The sequence below is a fragment of the Hippichthys cyanospilos genome, chromosome 3 (genome assembly GCF_059441005.1).
Source record: "Hippichthys cyanospilos isolate Australia breed blue-spotted pipefish chromosome 3, RoL_Hcya_1.0, whole genome shotgun sequence".
Taxonomy (NCBI): Eukaryota; Metazoa; Chordata; class Actinopteri; order Syngnathiformes; family Syngnathidae; genus Hippichthys; species Hippichthys cyanospilos.
The window spans coordinates 19,658,747-19,678,281 of NC_142371.1; the positions used below are offsets into that span (position 1 = coordinate 19,658,747).

The 19,535-nt window shown below is 40.8% G+C and overlaps 1 protein-coding gene across 4 annotated transcripts in view; it reads left to right on the forward strand.

Moving 5' to 3' along the window:
* Positions 1-2,014: 2,014 nt before the first annotated feature.
* Positions 2,015-19,535, forward strand: part of prkcg (protein kinase C, gamma) — a 33,049-nt gene continuing 15,528 nt past the window's right edge. The window contains exons 1-10 of one of the 4 annotated variants that reach the window (XM_088410063.1): positions 2,015-2,063; positions 5,451-5,543; positions 9,095-9,328; positions 12,519-12,550; positions 12,672-12,754; positions 13,341-13,452; positions 14,637-14,765; positions 14,853-15,009; positions 15,930-16,131; positions 17,875-18,072. In XM_088410063.1, coding sequence (XP_088266189.1) covers positions 9,111-9,328; positions 12,519-12,550; positions 12,672-12,754; positions 13,341-13,452; positions 14,637-14,765; positions 14,853-15,009; positions 15,930-16,131; positions 17,875-18,072 — 1,131 coding nt within the window. In that variant the 5' untranslated portion in view covers positions 2,015-2,063; positions 5,451-5,543; positions 9,095-9,110. Of the gene's footprint in view, positions 2,064-4,782; positions 5,544-9,094; positions 9,329-12,518; positions 12,551-12,671; positions 12,755-13,340; positions 13,453-14,636; positions 14,766-14,852; positions 15,010-15,929; positions 16,132-17,874; positions 18,073-19,535 lie in introns of those variants that run through there. The other 3 variants (XM_088410061.1, XM_088410064.1, XM_088410062.1) reach the window with 3 other exon arrangements.

Here is a 19,535-nt window from a genome sequence, read left to right on the forward strand (position 1 = left end):
TTAGCCGCTCGTGTTGACAGTCGCCTAATCGCCTGCCAAATGCCTCCACTGACCGTCACGGAGCTTTGTTGTTATCTGCCCCCCCCCCCCCCCCCCCCCCCCTTGAAAAAACAAAAAAAAAAGCACCGCAGACCAGCCTCTGTTGAAGAAGCAAATAGAGGCACGTCTCAACGGAAAAGCAATAAAAGCTAAGAGCATTCTTGGAGGCGACATGTTTACCGGGCAGATATGATTACCTTGGTCGCCGCATCTCTCTGGATTCCACCAACAGGCGAGTCAATTTTGCTTAATTTCATCGGCGACGACGGCGGCAGACACCCGGGTAGACACTGCATGGGAGAGAGCGCTTGTTAGCTGATAATGGATGCGTGTAATTGCTGAAGTGCCTTTTGCCCCCCCCCCCCCCCCCCCCCCTCTCCCCCCTTTCCAAAAAGGCCTCCATCAGAGCAGAATTTTCTCTTCCATTAATCTAGGTTGAGAAATAATAAGTTAGCCATCTGTGGAGAGACAGAAAAGGCCGCCTGCTTGCGTCATTCCTCAAGCTTTCCAATGTAGCCTGCTACTTTTTTTTTTATTTGGATTGTTCTGTCAAAGCATGATTTTCAGAAATTATTCGAAAGGGATTACTTACATTTAGCCATTTTCAGCAGTAAAAACATTGTTGTCGCTATAATGCTGTCATTCAATGCCAAAGACGTATTTATACGTCCTAACAGACCGCAGACGTGCACACCAAGGAAGTAATTTGCGTTTTTTATTTTACAAAGTTTTATGATAAAGAAGCGTCTGAAAATGGCTGACTCAATGGTCATTTAATCCCAGGTGCTTGTTTGTAATAATTTTCTTCAAATATTAAGACAAAGAAGGGTGTGATCGAGTTTATCTGATAATTGTCATGTACAAAAAAAAAAATCCAGTGGAATGACCAATCGCAGCCTACCTGCTTTCTGTGTTGTCATGTGACATTCGCTAACCGAGCCATGATTGGTTGTTTATATATATATATATATATATATATATATATATATATATATATATATATATATATATATAATTTTCAGCAATTACAAAAAATGTATTTTTGTCTACATATATATATATATATATATATATATATATATATATATATATAATTTTCAGCAATTACAAAAATGTATTTTTGTCTACATATATATATATATATATATATATATATATATATATATATAAATTTTCAGCAATTACAAAAAATGTATTCTTGTCTATATATATATATATATATATATATATATATATATATATATATATATATATATATATATATATATATATTATTTATATAATTTTCAGCAATTACAAAAATGTATTTTTGTCTATATATATATATATATATATATATATATTTATATAATTTTCAGCAATTACAAAAAATGTATTTTTGTCTGTATATATATATATATATATATATATATATATATATATAGACAAAAATACATGTTTTGTAATTGCTGAAAATGACTATAAGTTTGGCACCCCTTTAAAAAAAAGTGGAATATTTTTAGAAATATTTATGGATTCCCTTTACAAGGTCTTGTAAGGGCTAATCCACTTGTTTAACTATTTTGTTTATAATTAATTTAAAACAATTTCATATACAAATAACACCTTTGAAAACACGTTTTCCACTTGCTGTCAACTGATGTCACATGACTAACAGAAAGAGTCCTGATTGGTTGCTACCCAAGCCTAGACAAAAAGTGTTTATAGGTATTAACTGTACATGGAAATAATTTAGTTATCAATTCAAGTATTACGTTTCTACTGCTGAAATAATAATAAATAATTGATCTATGCTTTAATGGACCCTCATGTCGTTGGCATAGAGGGACAAAATTGCATTTGTAGCAAAAAAAAAAAAATCGCCATGATATCATGGCATACCACAATCAGAAATGCATCTTATTGTGTTTTGTTGACAATATTTTCTTCTTTTAGGGCCCATGATGGAACCCTGACAAAATGCTCCAAAAAGGCGAATAAAAACACAAAGTCCTCGTCTTTCCTACTCTTCAAACAAGACCAAGGTTTGTGACTTCTGTTTTTTACTAAGCTGGCCCTCATTAAACCAGAACTTGAATATTTGTACATACTATGTATTATTAGTATTATTATTCACGCCCATGGCTAAGGAAATTTAAAACACATCTTTTAAAGCCCCGCCCCCATCATATATGTTGGCCGATCTTCACAAAATTTTGCTCACTTGTGCCCCGATGTCTGATAATGGAGCACGCCAAATTTGAAGTTGATGCGGTCAACCGTTTAAGAGATATTAAGAGGAGCTCGGTCCCTGAAAATATCAAAAAATCGGGCCAAAAAGTCATGTTACAAATTCATAACTCTGGTTCTGTACATCCTAGCTGACTTTTTTTGTAGGTCTTGAGTACTTGTTGGTACTTGTTGGTACTTTTTGGTACTACATATGCCTAAAAAATGTCATAGCTCTATCTGAAATGGACCTGGACCCAGTGGAACCTTTCGACTCCAGGTGGCGCTAAAAAACGATTTTTTAGATTCTATGTTTGAAAACACCAAAATATCAAAATTTACAGCGGGCCCGACGAGTGTGCAAATTTTGGTGACTTTGTGCATGTTTGGGCCATCAAAAAATCAATTCTTTTCGGAGAATAAGAGGAAGAATCTGGAGAAGAACAACAGGGACCTTTCAGCGCTCGCTTCTCGAAATTACTACTGAAATTATGAGTACACTAAACATGTAACATTGTAAAATTCACCTAAATTGAAGGAGGGCTCGACTCGTACATAGAAAAACATTTATAACATGGCTATTATTCAGATTTGGTTTGAACGGGATTAGGTGTGGAGAATAAAAACGCCTTTTAAAAGTGAAATAAAAAGCTATTTTGGATCGGATTTTCCACTAAAAGGGTTTTAAAAAAGAAAAAAAATACTGGACCGCCAGACCCAGAGTTCCACTTTTTCCTCGGGCACAGACATTGACTTGCAGCCCGCACTCCACTACCATGCAAGAACACATTACTCATTTATTTGTGACAGCGGACAGAAAGCATTCATCCCAGATAAGACAAATGCAAAGTGTAAGTCTAACCAACTACAAAATGAAGTCAGCGGCAGTTTGGCGCCGCATTTTTTTTCCGGCAAAGCTGCTATCAGGTCCGATCAGCTGCCGGTTCTGCCTGATTAATGCTGAAATGACATCTATCATTGTCAGACGGCACGCCTTTACGCTGACTGGCGTACCGACGACGGCACGTCCAAACGCGCGTCCGCGCATGCCGCCGCTTTCTTATCTGGCTTGCTGACACCGTTTTGCTCTCCAACAATCTTGCTAATTATAATTGTTAATTAATTCTCTGCCGGCGTCCTCATCAGGAGACTAATAACCTACATTTTCATTAATTAGACCTTCGGCCCTTCGCTCACTCCCGCGGTCTCTCCGTCCCGCTACAATCCGGACCTTTGTACCCGCGTGCCGGGCCGGGCGCGGGCCCTCGCACGCCGCTCGCTTCCGTGCCCTCATTCCCACTTTTGTGTTCTTCCCAGCTTGGGTCGCGGCCACTCCCACGGTGTAATTAATTGCGACTAGGTGGCAAAACCGGATAGTATCCCTCGCGGCACGCCGAAACAATATGGCGGACACCGGTGATTCTCAAACTTAAGTCCGCGAACCGTAGCGTATTACCGTATTTTCCGTACCGTACGGTCTTGTCTCAAAGTCTCAAAATCTGTATAAACGTTTGTGCGATTTGGCCTTTGGCTTGACTAGCGGTCAGAACTTTTCCCGCTGACACGGGGACGGAAGGGAAGGAACGCGTTCATTACTACGCTAGCAGTGATAAACTGTTTTTTCCGCACTATAAGGCGCACCGGTTTATATGGCGCACCTTCAATGAATGGCCTATTTTAAAACTGTTTTCATGTACAGTAAGTCTTCTAGTAAGGATTCATATTTGCGTTGCCCAATTTTTCCTTATAAAAAAAACGTCCTAATGTGGGAAACCACAGTACACGAGCCATAAAATGCAAAAATATCTCATCCAAGCCCAGTTTATTTCAACAAAAACTGCCATATTTAGAACATGAGAACACAATACTGGAAAATGCAAAGACATGGTCCAAATACAATACTACATTATTGTATATTTAGATCATTCACTGCCATTGCCGTATAGTTGTCAATTGGAATCCAAACGTTCCCTGCCATTGACGAGTATACTCGTCAATTACAGTTTTACTGTACAGTATACTGTGTCAGATTTAGAAGACATTTTTTTTTCACTTTACGCTGTGATTAGCAGGCCCGCCAAATACGTCCAAATACGCCACGCTCCGGTCTTCCTGGAGTTTGCATGTTCACCCCCAGCCCATGTGGTTTCTCTCCGGCCACTCGGACCTCCTCCCACACTCCAAAAACATGCGCGGCAGTTGTATTGGACGTACAAAATTGTCCTTAGGTGTGATAGGCTGCGCGAATGGTTGTTCATCTTTACGTGTCCCGCAATTGGCTGGCAATCAGTTTAGGGTATTCCCCGCCTACTGCGACCCTTGTGAAGATAAGTGCCTCTAGAAAATGGATGGATGGGAGCTGAAGTAAATTTGAACCCTACCACACCTTCAGTTCGGCATCTTTTTGCTAGAGATGGAAAAACCGACTCCCGATCCCAAGCGAGCGGCTCTGAACGGACGCTCTTGAATGCACCAGAGCAAAACTTGATCTCTGAAGGAACTTTAACCGTGTGAGTGTGTTTTTTTTTTTTTTAATTAACTGCCGTATCGCCGCAGATGTTCAACAGCCTTGCTTATTTCACGGGCCTGTCGATCCTCCGTTCATCTGCTCGGATCTCCACCAGCCGTCTTTTTGCCACGCTCGGGTTATTTCTGCGAGTCTCCAGCAGTCCATCTCGCTGCTCTTTTCTTCCAATCTCCTCCCCCCCCCCAGTCTTTCTTTTCCTTCCTCCGTCTGCCACTCCAAGAAGAAGCGAGAGGCAGTTGGCAGCGGGTCCACGCTGGATCACGGATGGTGGCAAAAAATGGCAGCTTTTGCCTTATCCGTCCCCCTTCCTCCACCTCCCTCTGCCCCTCTTGAGAGAAGTAACCCAGATTTTGAAATGAATCGCCTGCTAGTCCCCTCCATCTCTCACTTTCGCTCTCCTCCCGCTCTCTTTCTTTCTCTCGCTCTCTCTTATCTTTTCGTCCTACTCTTGGTGAAAACAGGAGCAATCTTGGAAAGAGAGTACCACCTCTCCAATTCGTCCTCCTCCTCACCCTGCCTCCGGGTTAACGGATATTTACAACTTCTATCTTTGGTTCCAGGAAAGCTTGAATCACAATCCTTTGCCGCCGTTTGCTCGAGAAAGCTTCCTTCTTTTTTTAATTTGCGCTGGCTCATTTCCTCTCTGCTTGTGTTATTTAATTTTTTTTTTTTTTAGTGTCCCCTCTGAGGTGACTATCTACTGTACAGGTGCTTCTTTTGAGGGCCGAGGAAGTGGAGATTCTTTGATCCAAACTACTCCCATTTTCAGGTACTTTTCCTGACATATTTTGCTTTCTTGCATTATTAACCTTTAAATGTATTTTTTTTAAGCAGTAATTACATATTTTCTTACTTTCACCACTCAAAATGCATTATTTCCATTTTTTCCTCACTCTGGACAATCAAAGTCCAACAAATGGACAAATACCACCGCCGGATTCAATATGTAATAGCGCCGTCCCATTTTGCCCAGCAGTCTCCATCCATCACATTTCCAAACATGGCGCTGTGCCGCATGCTAACTTGAGAGCATTTTTAAAATCAATTGCCTTAGCTACTGTTTGTATAACGCTAAAAGTGTATTTCAAAAAGTTGCTCCGTCCGTCCCTGCAGACCATTTGCGCCGAAACTTCTCCCCCTAAATGAAACAAACTGTTAATAAGGCCATGGCAGGCAGTGAGGGAGAGGACCCAGGCGCTAATATTGGAGCAGGTGGTGAGGGTGTTGTTGACATGGCAACAGAGGAAGTATGGTTGACATGGAGACCAGGGCGGGGTGCGGGGAGATGGAGATGTAAGGGATGCCAGGAGAGAAAGAGAGAGAGAGATAGTTGGCAGACTGGACGAGACATTATGTGGGACAGTTGTGTTAATTGTTTAGCGACTCAAAGTCTCTTAAGAGCGCTTTGCCGCCGTGCGCGAATTAACCTCCGTCTACTTCATTATGTCCTCGCTTTCCCGCCATACCTGTCACTTTACTCTTACAGATAGCCAGAGTTTGTGCCCCATTTGTAGGGAACGAGCATTGGTGGAATAAGTGGCAGAAAAAGGAGGCTTGACTTCATTTGCCCTCGCCGTGCAGTTTATTCTACTCTGCAACAATTGAATCCAAGCAACTGGACTCTGCTTGAAAAATGTCCAGCTTGAATCCAAAATGCTTCCGTAGTTCCCATTGCGAGAACTCGGCCAAATTACTTTCCTTGACATCATTTTTTTTTTTCGGATTTGACTCCTTTGGACTCAGACTCGTCTTTGACTCAGCTACTAGACTTGCAAAATCTTTTTTCGCGAATCGAATGGTCAACTGTTTTAATTCCTGAAAATTCACGTCCTGCTTGGGGAAAAAACGTGAAGTTCGTTTGTTCAGATGATCAAGCTGGCGCCAAAGTGCACTGTCTTTTTCTGACAGTCATGTTAGCCAACAGCAGGAATGGTTATAAAATGTCTACCATCCACCAAGTCAAGTCAAATGAAATTGTTTATTGTTCCGTGCGGTCTAGAAACAAGTTTCTCCATACAATGAAAATCTTGAGACAAAGAGCACGATATGAATGACAAGTAAGAGAGCACAGGTATGAACTGTAGGTGCGTAGATTATGTACAAATATCGACAAAATTGCGCAGGCTACCTACAGTAGCATACAACATCTTAAAAGAACATACAAACATGAAACAACCTGCAGATTATGTAAAAAGACCATTTTGGACACATATGGCATATATGACTTGGACTCGGACTTTGACTCAGGCCTTTGTGACCTGGACTTGGTGGACATGACTACAGTCCTGCTAGAGACCAGGCACAGGCCGGTAACCAGTTGGACGGTCTATCGTGGTTTTAAAAACAGCTTCTATAGCTGTTTGTTTTAGTGGAGACATCTAAACAGGGCACAATAGGACTTACTGCTTGCAGAGTTGAGTCAACTCTTTGAAGTTAATTGGATGCCAGTTGCTTTTCTTAGTCTTCCTGCTTGGCACGGAGAAATGAGGATGAGGGACATGTGATGAAAGAGAGCTTTTGATGGATGTTTCTGCATTATCTTAAAAAAAAAAAAGTAACAAGTACACATGTAAGTCACAGCGTGTACTAAGTTAGCCCAAATGACAACATGATTAGCCTACGTGTCGGTTCTAAAAGCAAGAAAATTCCGTTTCGCAGATAAACTCTCCAAACACAAACTTCTGATGTTCTCAAACAGGAGTCAACCAAAAGTCAGCCAAATGTCAAGCAGCAAGTATTTCTCGGCCGGCAGCCATTTTCTTTGTTTCTTCTCTAAATTACCGAGGTCGTTTCTGAAACACCGCTCCGCTCGTCGTCGTCTTCGAGAACGGAATCCCAGACGGGGAAGATGCGAGCGTATACCCTCAATGTTGACAAGCCTCAGCTTCCCAGTGTTGTACTGCAGATGCAGTCCCACGCCATCGCACGCCGCCCACATCAAAAGGCGTTACTCCGTCAGTGGCGGCGTTAAGAAGATTTGGCAAATACTCGGCTTCTCGGTCCACAAATGCATTTTTCTTACAAATGCGGGAATAATTCCAGTGGCATGCAATTTTGCAATTAGCATTTCCGTTTAGTTTGGCAGTTTGCGTTTCCATTGACTGTACTTCATGGCCAATCGTGTTCATGAAAGTTGGAAGTTGGAAGTTGGTTGTTATTTTTCGGATTCTTTATTACTATTGTGAATGATGTTAGCATTAAACACACGATTTTTAGGGTGAATTTTAAAATATATAAAACTGCTTCAATTGATTGTTTCATTGAAGAGTCGTGAATACATTGACTTTTTGATATCAAATTAAATTCATACAAATTTGTTTTTTTATGAATAACCCAATTTATTTCAAGGACCCCTTGCAGTCAAGCCATGGACGCACTTTGAGAAACACTTTACAATATCATACTTTTTGTAATATTAGCCACCTCACATATAATTAAATACCAAGGGTAAAAATCACAGTCTATTACATTATCGCAATATTTTAATTTTTGTTTATTTAAAGCATGCGACATTGAATATAACCTCGCAATTTTCTTTCTGTTATTAAGATGATGCATAACAATGATGCAAAACAAAAAATGACAGGGACGAGCCAAGTTTATTACCAGGGATTTGAATGATGGTTTTTTTTTTTTTTTTTAAATGACTTACACAGAACATTAATGAAATACGTAATGTGGTCATTGGTCATTTGGGAACGCGGCGATGGGAGTACATGGAGGAGGATACGGAGAGGTCAAAATTGCCATAAAGCGCTTATGTAATAATGATTTCACGCTTGGGTAAGAATACTCTACCCTGTACTACTAAATCTTACAAACAGCTCTCTGTTTGACGCTGTTCAGTTCTACTACCGCTACCAACGCTCCCACAATAAATTTGCAAATCCCTTAAACTGACCCTTATCTCTTATTTAAAGATATATAGATAGATAGATAGATAGATAGAGATATATATATATAGATATAGATATATATAGAGATAGATATAGATATATATAGATATATATATATAGATATATAGATATAGATATATAGATAGATATGTGCAGCTCAGGTGCTGGACTTCATCGGATTTAAAATACTGTACTGTAAAATACTCTTCTTTCTATCTTTTATCTTCATCTTCGTCCATGTCTGACCCCCCGCACCTCCGCGCCTCTCAACTTCAACCCGATCTCGTTTTGAACGTGACCCATTATACGTTCCCTCGCTTCTGCAGCCCCGACCTCGCCGTCCTTCCCCGCGTCCCACTTTCAAGGTCTTTCCCCCGGCACCCCATCATCCATCCTCACTCCTTGCTCCCTCTTTGTCTTCCAGTCTCCCTGAAGGCATCATGTCCACCCCCATTTCCCCCTCCCCGCTGACGCCGGCCTCGCCGACATCGGGCGTCTCCCCGCTGCCCTCGCCCCTTTCCCCTCCGCCCAGGGTGCCCGTGTTCCAGAGGAAGGGCGCCCTTAAACACAAGAGGATCGTGGAAGTGAAAGATCACCAATTCACGGCCCGTTTCTTCAAGCAGCCCACCTTCTGCAGCCACTGCACCGACTTCATCTGGTACGCGCACGCCGACACGCTTGTGGAGAAAGCACCCCGGTAGTTCTTAAGCCGCCTCCTCAGGCAACCCACTGCCGCATCGGATTTTTTTTTTTTTTTCCTTGAGGCTGCAGAGGCAGCCCACATCAGCTAGCACACTGACCCCATCCGATCAGATAACCTCTTCTCTTCGGTGGATCCCACACGATAGAATATGTTCTGTTCAAAAGTCTTCCGTTATGATATTTTCCGCACTATAAGGCGCACCTTCAATGAACGGCATATTTTACAAGGGTTTCCATACATAAGCCGCACCGCGTTATAAGGCGCATAGAACAGAAGCCACAATATAGTGGCCGGGCTTGCGTTATGCATTAACTAGTAATGTCAACAAATCATTCAGATAAGTCAGTCAGTCTTTTAAATCTGAAATTTAGAATGCGGAAAGTACTTTCTGAAGAAAATTTAGATCAATGCCATGACTAATCAAGAGTGTAAAAGAATATAATTATGATTCAATTTCATATTAACTCAAAATTTTGAAGCACATTGCAACCAAAAACCTTAATAATGCATGTTTTGTCTCCTTAAAAATTGCTTCAAAATGGAAGCTTTTGTAGTCCCATCAAAATTTCAAATGGGTGTAATAAAAATTTTAATGGTAAAAAATACATCCATAACTGAAAGGCAGGGGTAAAAATGGAAGAATTTTCATGACGCAATTCAGTTGTTTTATCGCTTCAACGTGATTCAACAAATCGACGAGTTTCTCATCATATATGCATCTAGGTTCCGAAGGAAAAAAGATGTGAATCACTGAATAGCAAATTTCCAAAAATTGTGGGTAGTTTTCACAGTTAAAGTTGAGTACAGAATAAACTATTGTGTTCCTGCCAATATTTTCTACACGGCAAGGGTAAGTGCGAAAACCCGACGCGGAATGAAATTAAATGCACTGTGATGTAGCAACATGCGGAATCCAATGTGTGAAGCGACGTGTGTTAAGTGTTCGCTGTGTGACATATGGCAAGGCTGTTTGTTGGAGGACGCTGCCTCTGGGTAGTTTTCAGGACGTTCCCTCGGTTGGCTGCCATCTTGGCTGCTCTATCACATGTCTTCCTTCACACGGCCGAGGACAGTGTTTGAGTCCCCGAGTCGAATTGGAGCTTGGATACCAAATACAAATACAACACGGACGCATAACAATGTTCATTCGAGCAAACGAATAGCTTCATGTTCACAAAATAGACCCTGAATGCCTCACTGTGGCTGTGCCGAGAAAATTTTCCCCCGTTAGTGACCCCCTAAACACTATACGGAAAACGGATTTGGTCACACACTTTCTTGGGTAGGTACACCATGATCGTGTTTTCTGATTTATAATCGTCTCGATTTGCATACCCTCATTTCTTATATAAAATATAACAATCAGCATCTGGGTGAAATTTCAGCTCCCTGGTGTCATATTTGTTATTTCCCTTTGATGTGAAATGCCTCTGAAGTAAAGATTGGACAAAATACCCAACAAGGGTTAAGCCACTGCTTTCACTTGTCATAATAAAGGTGTTGTACATTTTTATGTTACAACCCAACATGGTGGGTGAGGTGGTGGAAGGTGCAAAGAAAGAAAACAACGGCACAGAGTAACAAACCATCACATTTTCCTCACATTTAGGAGCACCTAAAAATCACTACTGTAGCTTCTATTCTATGGGCTGCGTCTTACATATGAAAACAATTTTTAAGATAGGTCATTCATTGAAGGTGAGTTTTATAATCCAGTGTGCCTCATTGTGTGGAGAAAAATAAAGCTAAACCTCAAAAATAAATCACAACAACAACAAAACTTGAACGACAAACTCGACAATGACCCGACAAGAACTAAAGGCACCACTAATGCAAAAGGCAAAACTAATAATACAACAAAGAGCACCTGGACAAGACACAATTGGAACAGGTAGCTGATTGGCCAACACACAGGAAGCAGATTAACAAAGACAGCTGGACGCAATCACACTGAGTGCACACTGACAAAGGGTAACAGAAACATGAATTAACCAAGAACATGAACAAAAAACCAAGCAACATTTGAGTCGAAATGAACAAAAAAACAACCAAAACTTGAACGACAAACTCGACAACGACCCGACAAGAACTAAAGGCACCACTAATGCAAAAGGCAAAACTAATAATACAACAAAGAGCACCTGGACAAGACACAATTGGAACAGGTAGCTGATTGGCCAACACACAGGAAGCAGGTTAACAAAGACAGCTGGACGCAATCACACTGAGTGCACACTGACAAAGGGTAACCGAAACATGAATTAACCAAGAACATGAACAAAAAAACAAGCAACATATGAGTCGAAATGAACAAAAAAAACAACCAAAACTTGAATGACAAACTCGACAATGACCCGACAAGAACTAAAGGCACCACTAATGCAAAAGGCAAAACTAATAACACAACAAAGAGCACCTGGACAAGACACAATTGAAACAGGTAGCTGATTGGCCAACACACAGGAAGCAGGTTAACAAAGACAGAAACATGAATTAACCAAGAACATGAACAAAAAACCAAGCAACATTTGAGTTGAAATGAACAAAAAAACAACCAAAACACCATAGAACATACCCTGTTAAATAAAAAAAAAAAAAAAACCATTCTTTAAAAGACAAACTTTTTCACACCCTGCGTTATGAACTGTTTCATTGAAGATTCTATCATTGAGCCGTAATTGCTACGTCATAGCTGGCTCTCTCACGCCCTCTGCTGGTCGGAAGCAGAACCTCGCTCACGTGCTGCACGGCCTCCTCGCCGCACACCGGATGCACCCCACGTCCACCCATGCACATCACCTCCTCTTTCATTAGCCATTACGGCCACTTCCCGTTCCCAACCCCCTTTGGCTTCTCCTTCTGTGTAAACGCGTCTTATTTGCTTTCCCTTCCCAAAAGCGCAGGCCAGCTGCTGAGTGGACTCTTTGCACAATCAATGGCTTTAATTATTCAATTAAAGCGCTAAGGAGACACTGGAAAGAAGCCAACATCTTTGCTTTGTCTCCGTGCGACACTGCAGAGGCGAAATGCACCAAGCGTTTTGTTGATCCGTTTCGGAGCACCTGTGTGTGTTTTTTTCATTAGCGGAGAAGATTGCGGCCGCGTCCTAATTGTCGGGCCGTCCTAATCTGTACTCGCTTCACAGGGGCATCGGCAAACAGGGATTCCAATGTCAAGGTACGCGCCGATCGATGTTTAGCTATTCATCTTCCGAGATGATGTTGCTGACTCCAGCGTCTCTTTCTTTGCCCTCTCCATCCCTTCTCACCGTTTGCTTTCTTTCTTTTTTTTTTTTTAGTTTGCAGTTTTGTGGTGCACAAAAGATGTCACGAGTTTGTGACCTTCACCTGTCCCGGCTCGGTGACGGCTCCCAGACCGGATGTGAGACGCCTTCCGCTCGTCAAAACCGCGTGACTCACTCGTTAATCCAGGCGCATCCCTGTCGTGGATGGGGGGGGGGGGGGGGGGGGGGGGGGGGGTGATAAGACTTTCAAGGCGGAGAAAAAGATTTCTTTGTCATCTTCCTCCTGCCCTTTTTTTAAGCTTTCAGGAGCAATTTGTCTTCATATTTTTGTTTTTTTTTCTTAGGCTAGCCACATAAAAGGCATCATGAATGAGGTCAAGGCAAGCATAGTGCGTGACTGCGCGCGCACGTGTGTGTGAAATGATAACGGAGCGAAAAGTGCACACGCAGCAAGATGGAGGATTTTCAACTATACACTAGAGCAGAGGAAGGTGAAAAAGAATGAGGGCGCTGATGAGGAGAGATAAAAATGAATCATTCCTCTTTGCGCCGCACAAACACGCGCGCATTCCTAGATCTCATTTCCACGCCCGCTCTTATCTCATCCGTCGTATTCATGAGCATTCCGATCCAAATGTGCGCATCCTGCATACATGCATGTAAACATATGTCCTTGCGGCCAGGATGCGTCAGGAGGCAATAACGCTTCGGTTACTTTTTCAGGACCTGCGGAGTCGACACGCGTTTAAAATCCACACTTACGCCAGCCCCACCTTCTGCGACCACTGTGGCTCGCTGCTCTACGGCCTCATACATCAGGGCATGAAATGTGCCTGTAGGTACAAGACCATCATGTTCATTTCAATTGCATGTACAATGATAAATTCAGTTTTTGAGATCGTCATAAAAATGAAAGAAATCATTGATTAGATATTTCATTTTTGTATATTAATATCGTATATAATGTATGATATAATTCTAAAGTATATGTTATATAATAAATTACAATAAAACAGGAAAAATTAATTAGCACCATAGCTATCATGTAGCTAGATAGCTAGCTTGATAGCTAATTATCTATCTAGCTAGCTAATTAGCTATCTAGCTAGCTATCAAGTTACTTATGTCTAAAAAGCAGAAGATAGATCCAAATAGGTCTATCTTAGTTTAAAAAGTAGAATATAGAGCTAGCTAGCTAGCTAGCTAGCTAGCTAGATAGATAGATAGATAGATAGATAGATAGATAGATAGATAGATAGATAGATAGATAGATAGATAATTAGCTACATGTCTATCTATCAAGCTAATGTCTAAAAAGCAGAAGATGGATCTAAATAGATCTATCTTGGGTTTTTTTTAGTTTTTTTTCTTTCAAAAACAGAATATAGATCTAGATAGACATGTAGCTAATTACATACAGTTACATAGTTACATACAGTATTTATTCTATTTTGAGCTCGTTACTTATCTTTTTAGCTTTCTAGTTAGCTTGCTAGCTATCTAATCTAGGCAATTAAATCGCAGTTTAATATACTATACAGAAGTTAGCTACTCAATTTAGTTGTACTATCGATATACAGTATATATCTTTTTAGCTTTCTAGTTAGCTTGCTAGCTATCTAATCCAGGCAATTAAATCGCAGTTTAATATACTATACAGTAGTTAGCTTTTCAATTTAGTTGTACTATCGATATACAGTGTGTATATATATATATATATATATATATATATATATATATATATATATATATATATATATATATATATATATATATATATATATACTGTATACACACACACACATAAATTATATGTATATGTGTGTGAGTATACGTGTGTGAGTGTGTGTAATTCAATAATTCACAAGTCACACAAACTAACGTCCTGTCTGTCTAGCAGACAGATCTCATAAAAATAATTGTTAGCAAATAGACAAATACATTTAGATAGATACACACACAAAAAGTACCCCAAACATGAGTATAAATATTATTGTCGCATCGTGCGCTTCTTTGCAGGTTGCGACATGAACGTCCATCGAAGATGTGAGACCAGCGTCCCCAGTCTTTGCGGCCAGGACCACACAGAGAAGCGGGGCCGCATCCACCTGACCATTCGAGGCGAGAAGGAGGACGTCTTTGTCACAGGTGACGAGTCGGCCGGGGTGAAGCCAAGCCTCCGATCGCTCGAGCGGCGTTTTCTTCCTCACGTTGCCGTCTCTGTTGGCGCCGCAGTGCGGGAGGCTCGGAACCTGATGCCCATGGATCCCAACGGCCTGTCGGACCCGTACGTTAAACTTAAATTGATTCCCGACCCGAAGAGCCACAGCAAACAGAAGACCAAGACCATCCGCTCCACGCTCAATCCGGTCTGGAATGAGAGTTTTACTTTGTGAGTCCACGCCAGCGCGGATTGGATGTGTGGACGCATGCGTGAACATACAGCGTCAACACATTAATCATCTTCAAACAAGTTTCAGAAAGATTTTTTTTCAGTTTTAAAGTTACGTATAGAGAAACGTACTTTAAAATATTAGTTTAGAATGTGATTTGCATTTTTTTTTCATAAAATAATTAATGGATCAGGAAAAAAAATATTTTTTTCAGTACGTTAAATTTGAATGTGTCAAGAAGGTTCAAAATAGGGTTTTTAGAAGGGCCAAATTCAGAAAATGACAATTGTTTTATTTTTATTCGGAAGATAATTGGATCAGGACACAACGCTTTCAATTTTCAAAGAAGACAATTTTCAGTTTATTCGGAAAAGAATTATTGGATCGACATTCATTATTGATTTAAATTTTTAAAAATTAAATGTACCTTAAAAGAAAATAAAACATATATATATATATATATATATATATATATATATATATATATATATATGTATATATATGTATGTATATTGTTTTGTTGTTTATGTTTTATTTTTATATATATATGGTGTTTTTAGAGGAGAAATAAACTTATTCAGAAAATAACTATTGAATCAGGACACTTAATCTCTATATTTATTTATTTTTTTAAAGTTTAGAATGGGTAGGGGGCTCCTATTTCTTAAGAAAATAATAATTGTACCAGGTCACCATATTTATTTTAAATACTTAAGTTTATCTACCAGTTTAGTTAATTCACCAGTAATTAAAAGAGGATTTTCTATCATTCATACAGAAAATAATTGTTTTATTTGCATTTTTTTCTAATATTTAAAATGTTTTCATTTTCTCATGGTTGTAGAATAACCAGAATGATTTTTCTTAGCAAGTTATTGCCAAATTAATATATCATTGATCATCTGACACGTGTGCGCAGTTCCGTACGCGGCCACCAGTGGGACCGGCGTCTATCGGTGGAGGTGTGGGACTGGGACCGCACTTCCCGCAACGATTTCATGGGCGCGCTGTCCTTCGGCGTGAGCGAGATCTTCCGGCGCCCCATCAGCGGCTGGTTCAAGCTGCTCGCCCAAGACGAGGGCGAGTATTACAACATCCCCGTGCCCGACCCGGACTTACAGGTAAACAAATAAGAGCGTAAAACACTGAGCGCCCCTTTGTCCAAAAATTGGACTTGTGCATTTCTATTTATCGGCTGCCACTTAGCGTTTTAATGTGGCCGCCGCGTCTCCCCCGGGCTCGGCTCGCCCTTTATCTCATTACAAATATTTACTTGCAATAAAAGCAAGCTGCTATGACTCACGCAGTCGGAATCTTGTGCAGCCACTTTGAGTTTATCTGAGCAGATAAAAATATGAGTGCCTCGCACATTAGGGACACCTGCACCATCTAATCAGATCTCGTACTAGATATGTACCCCCCAAAATTCTGCCTTTGCAAAGACAATAATGCCCTTTTATTTTCTTTAGTATTTTCGTGCAAACTGGGTGTAAAATAGTTGGTGTCGTTTCTAGTTGAGTATTATATTTTTTTGCAGGGTTTGTGCAGTCGTCAGCAAATCGAATTTATTGCTCTGCAATGCCTTCACAGGGACAATGCGGTTTTCTTTTCAAATTAGGAGCAAATTGATTGGAACATGAAACCACTTATTGCAAAATTGGGAATCCTTTGCAAAACATTTTACACCTTTATTTTGTTCATTTATACAGTATATGTATGTATGAGCTTTGTCACTAGTGACAGAATTTTCCGACAGACGAGTCAGACAAGAAATTTTCCAGAACCTGCAGATTACTCTCTTTATGTTGAGTGTTTTGGACCCTTTAGATTATCCCAAAAAACTGACAAACCCAAAGAACTGACAAAATAAAGAAAACTAGAGCCTGACTATATTTGAAAATGCAGTGGTGCCTTGAGGTACAAGTTAAATTTTTTTGGTGACCCTGCTTGAATCTCAATGCATGTCAATTTACTGCACAATAAGCTTAGCAAGTTTTCATAACAGTCGTCTGTGTGTTTATTGTCAAAATAAACATAATTACACCTTATTACCTATTCAAAACTACTACATAATGCAAACGCTAATTAGCATCCTTGTAGTGTGTAATAGTGTAAACAACCATTATGCTAGCACTCATGTATTCTTTATCTTCTACAAAGTGTGACCTATATTAGTGCAGTACTGATGATTTGAGAGTTGAAATGTTAGCATAAACAAGATATCTGTCTGTTTGTCTGTACTATACTGCCCTCTGATGGTAACTGGAGAGAACAGCGCAATGGTCATTCTTATGATGCAGTGTGACAAAAACAATCTTCTGAGTTCGGTTTTATTCTGCTATTATTGTATAATGTGCCATATTATAGAGCAGTGGCAATGTATCCTATATGAAATAATTTTTTCCACCCTATGTCCCATAACCAGTGCTAAGTATTATTGTTTTGGGGGGAAAAAAAAGACTTAAAATAGAACTGTACTCAGAAAAATGAACTATTGTGTGTTTCAGATTTATTTGATTTATATTTAAATCCATGCAACGTTTTGCAAAGGAGTCAATATAACACAATATAGCATCACATTGATACATGTTTCAATGTATTCAAATTAATTTGCTCTTAATTTGAAAACATTAATGCATTAGAAAGTTTTCAGTTGAAATTGTTTGTACTTGCAGGAAAAAAATAAATAAAAAATAAGGTAATCGTACCCCTATTTGAGAACAGCTGTTCTGGAGTGTCATTTTCCTTATCCTGCTGTAATACTCTCTCTCTCCACCAGGGCGCAGGCTTGTTCTGCCTGCCTTCATTAACACCCTGGGAGGTGAACTGGAGGTTGAGCGGTCTAATCACATATCTCTCCGCAGGAACCCCAGCCAGACGGTCCCACACCCTCGCTGCCTCAAATCGGACCCGCCGCCCCGTCCGAACCTCTCCGCGTGACCCTGCCTCCGGCCCCCGCGCCCTCCGGCCCCCCCGCCCACTCCCACGGGCCGGGCAAGGGCCGGGTGGGCATCCACGACTTTAACTTTCTCATGGTGCTGGGCAAAGGCAGTTTCGGCAAGGTAAACATCTTCTAGTCATGACTTGACCTTCGCGCCCCACTTTGAAAAGGGTGTCTTGTCTTGCCCCCCCCCGCCGCAACAGTGTCCAATGATTAATTCAAGCACGCGCCTTTTGTGCTGTCAGCAGTCATGAGCTCAGGCCTGCTGGCCGACGGGCTCTCCTCCTAGAGGCGCTCCTCTCTTCCTTCCTTCCCGGAGAGGTTACGCTCTCCATTTTCACTTCCGAGCCCCCCCCCCCCTCGGCCCCTCCCCCCTCCGTCCCTCCCGTAGAAGAGTCGTGATGAAGAGAGTGGCGTTTTGAGTCCGTCTACAGCTCCCCTGTGCTGTTTCATAACTGTCAGATGGGAGTCTTAACAGGGGACGGGAGGAATGGAGCTCAACTTACGTAAGATGGATGTTTAAGGAGGGGGGGGGGGGGGGGGGGGGGCTGCCGGGGGGGTGAGGCTGAGACTGCCGAGGGAGGGAGGGACGCAAAGATAAAAAAAGGAGAGGATTACTGTGAGGCGGGAAGTGACAAAATGGCCAAGAGGAAATGGGATAACAAGCAGGCAAGAGAGAAGCAGCACTTTGTGTGGGATTTAGAACATTCTAATGCTGTGACCAATTGCATTTTCAAATGGAAAAAAAAAAAAAAAAAAGACTATCGCATACCAAGGGGAGCCATTTGATACTTTCTCCTATCCTCCGCTTTTTAAAATTCAAACTCCTTTTTCGCATAGTGACGGTATGAGTCGTGCAGACCGGACCACACAATTGAACCCTAATTAAATTAACAACTTGAAATTACCGTAATTCTCCCAAAAAAAATCCCCCAAATTAAGGCAAATGTATGTGCGCATTAAAATCATTACCGTAATGGAAATTGCTAGAAGGCGAATGTTAATTGGCTGTTAGCTCCAGTGCGGCTAACAGCAGCTGGTGTTAGCTGAGGTTGTTTTCAATAAAAGAAGCGAGCAGACTGAACCAACATCCAATCAATTCATCCTCGATCACAAACATATGACTAAAACGGAAAGATTATGATGTCCAGCTGATTCACTTAACTCTTTCAGTGCCATGGACGCAAATTCTCATCTTTTAAATAATAACATTCTTGTCAAATATGTTTTTTTATGAAGGGTAGCTGACACCCTTGACTAATGCTTACCTAATATAAGTCAATTGAGCACTTTAATTATACATAAGGGGAATTGCAGTAAATGTAATGCCATAAGGGATAAAATGACTTTAAATGATTGTAGTACCTCGATTAAAAAAGCTAATTATGCATATTAATGCCTTGGCTCACTTTTCTTTTTAAAAATCGTTTACAACAGTAGTTTGCAACACTACATTATCCTGAAATCCAGTTCAGTTGCTAATTATGCTAATTAAGGATGCGTAAAAATGACTGCTATGCTGACATCGTATTATAAAGCGCCTTTTACCAGCAATTAGCGGGAGATCAAACGTTAGCAGCCAGC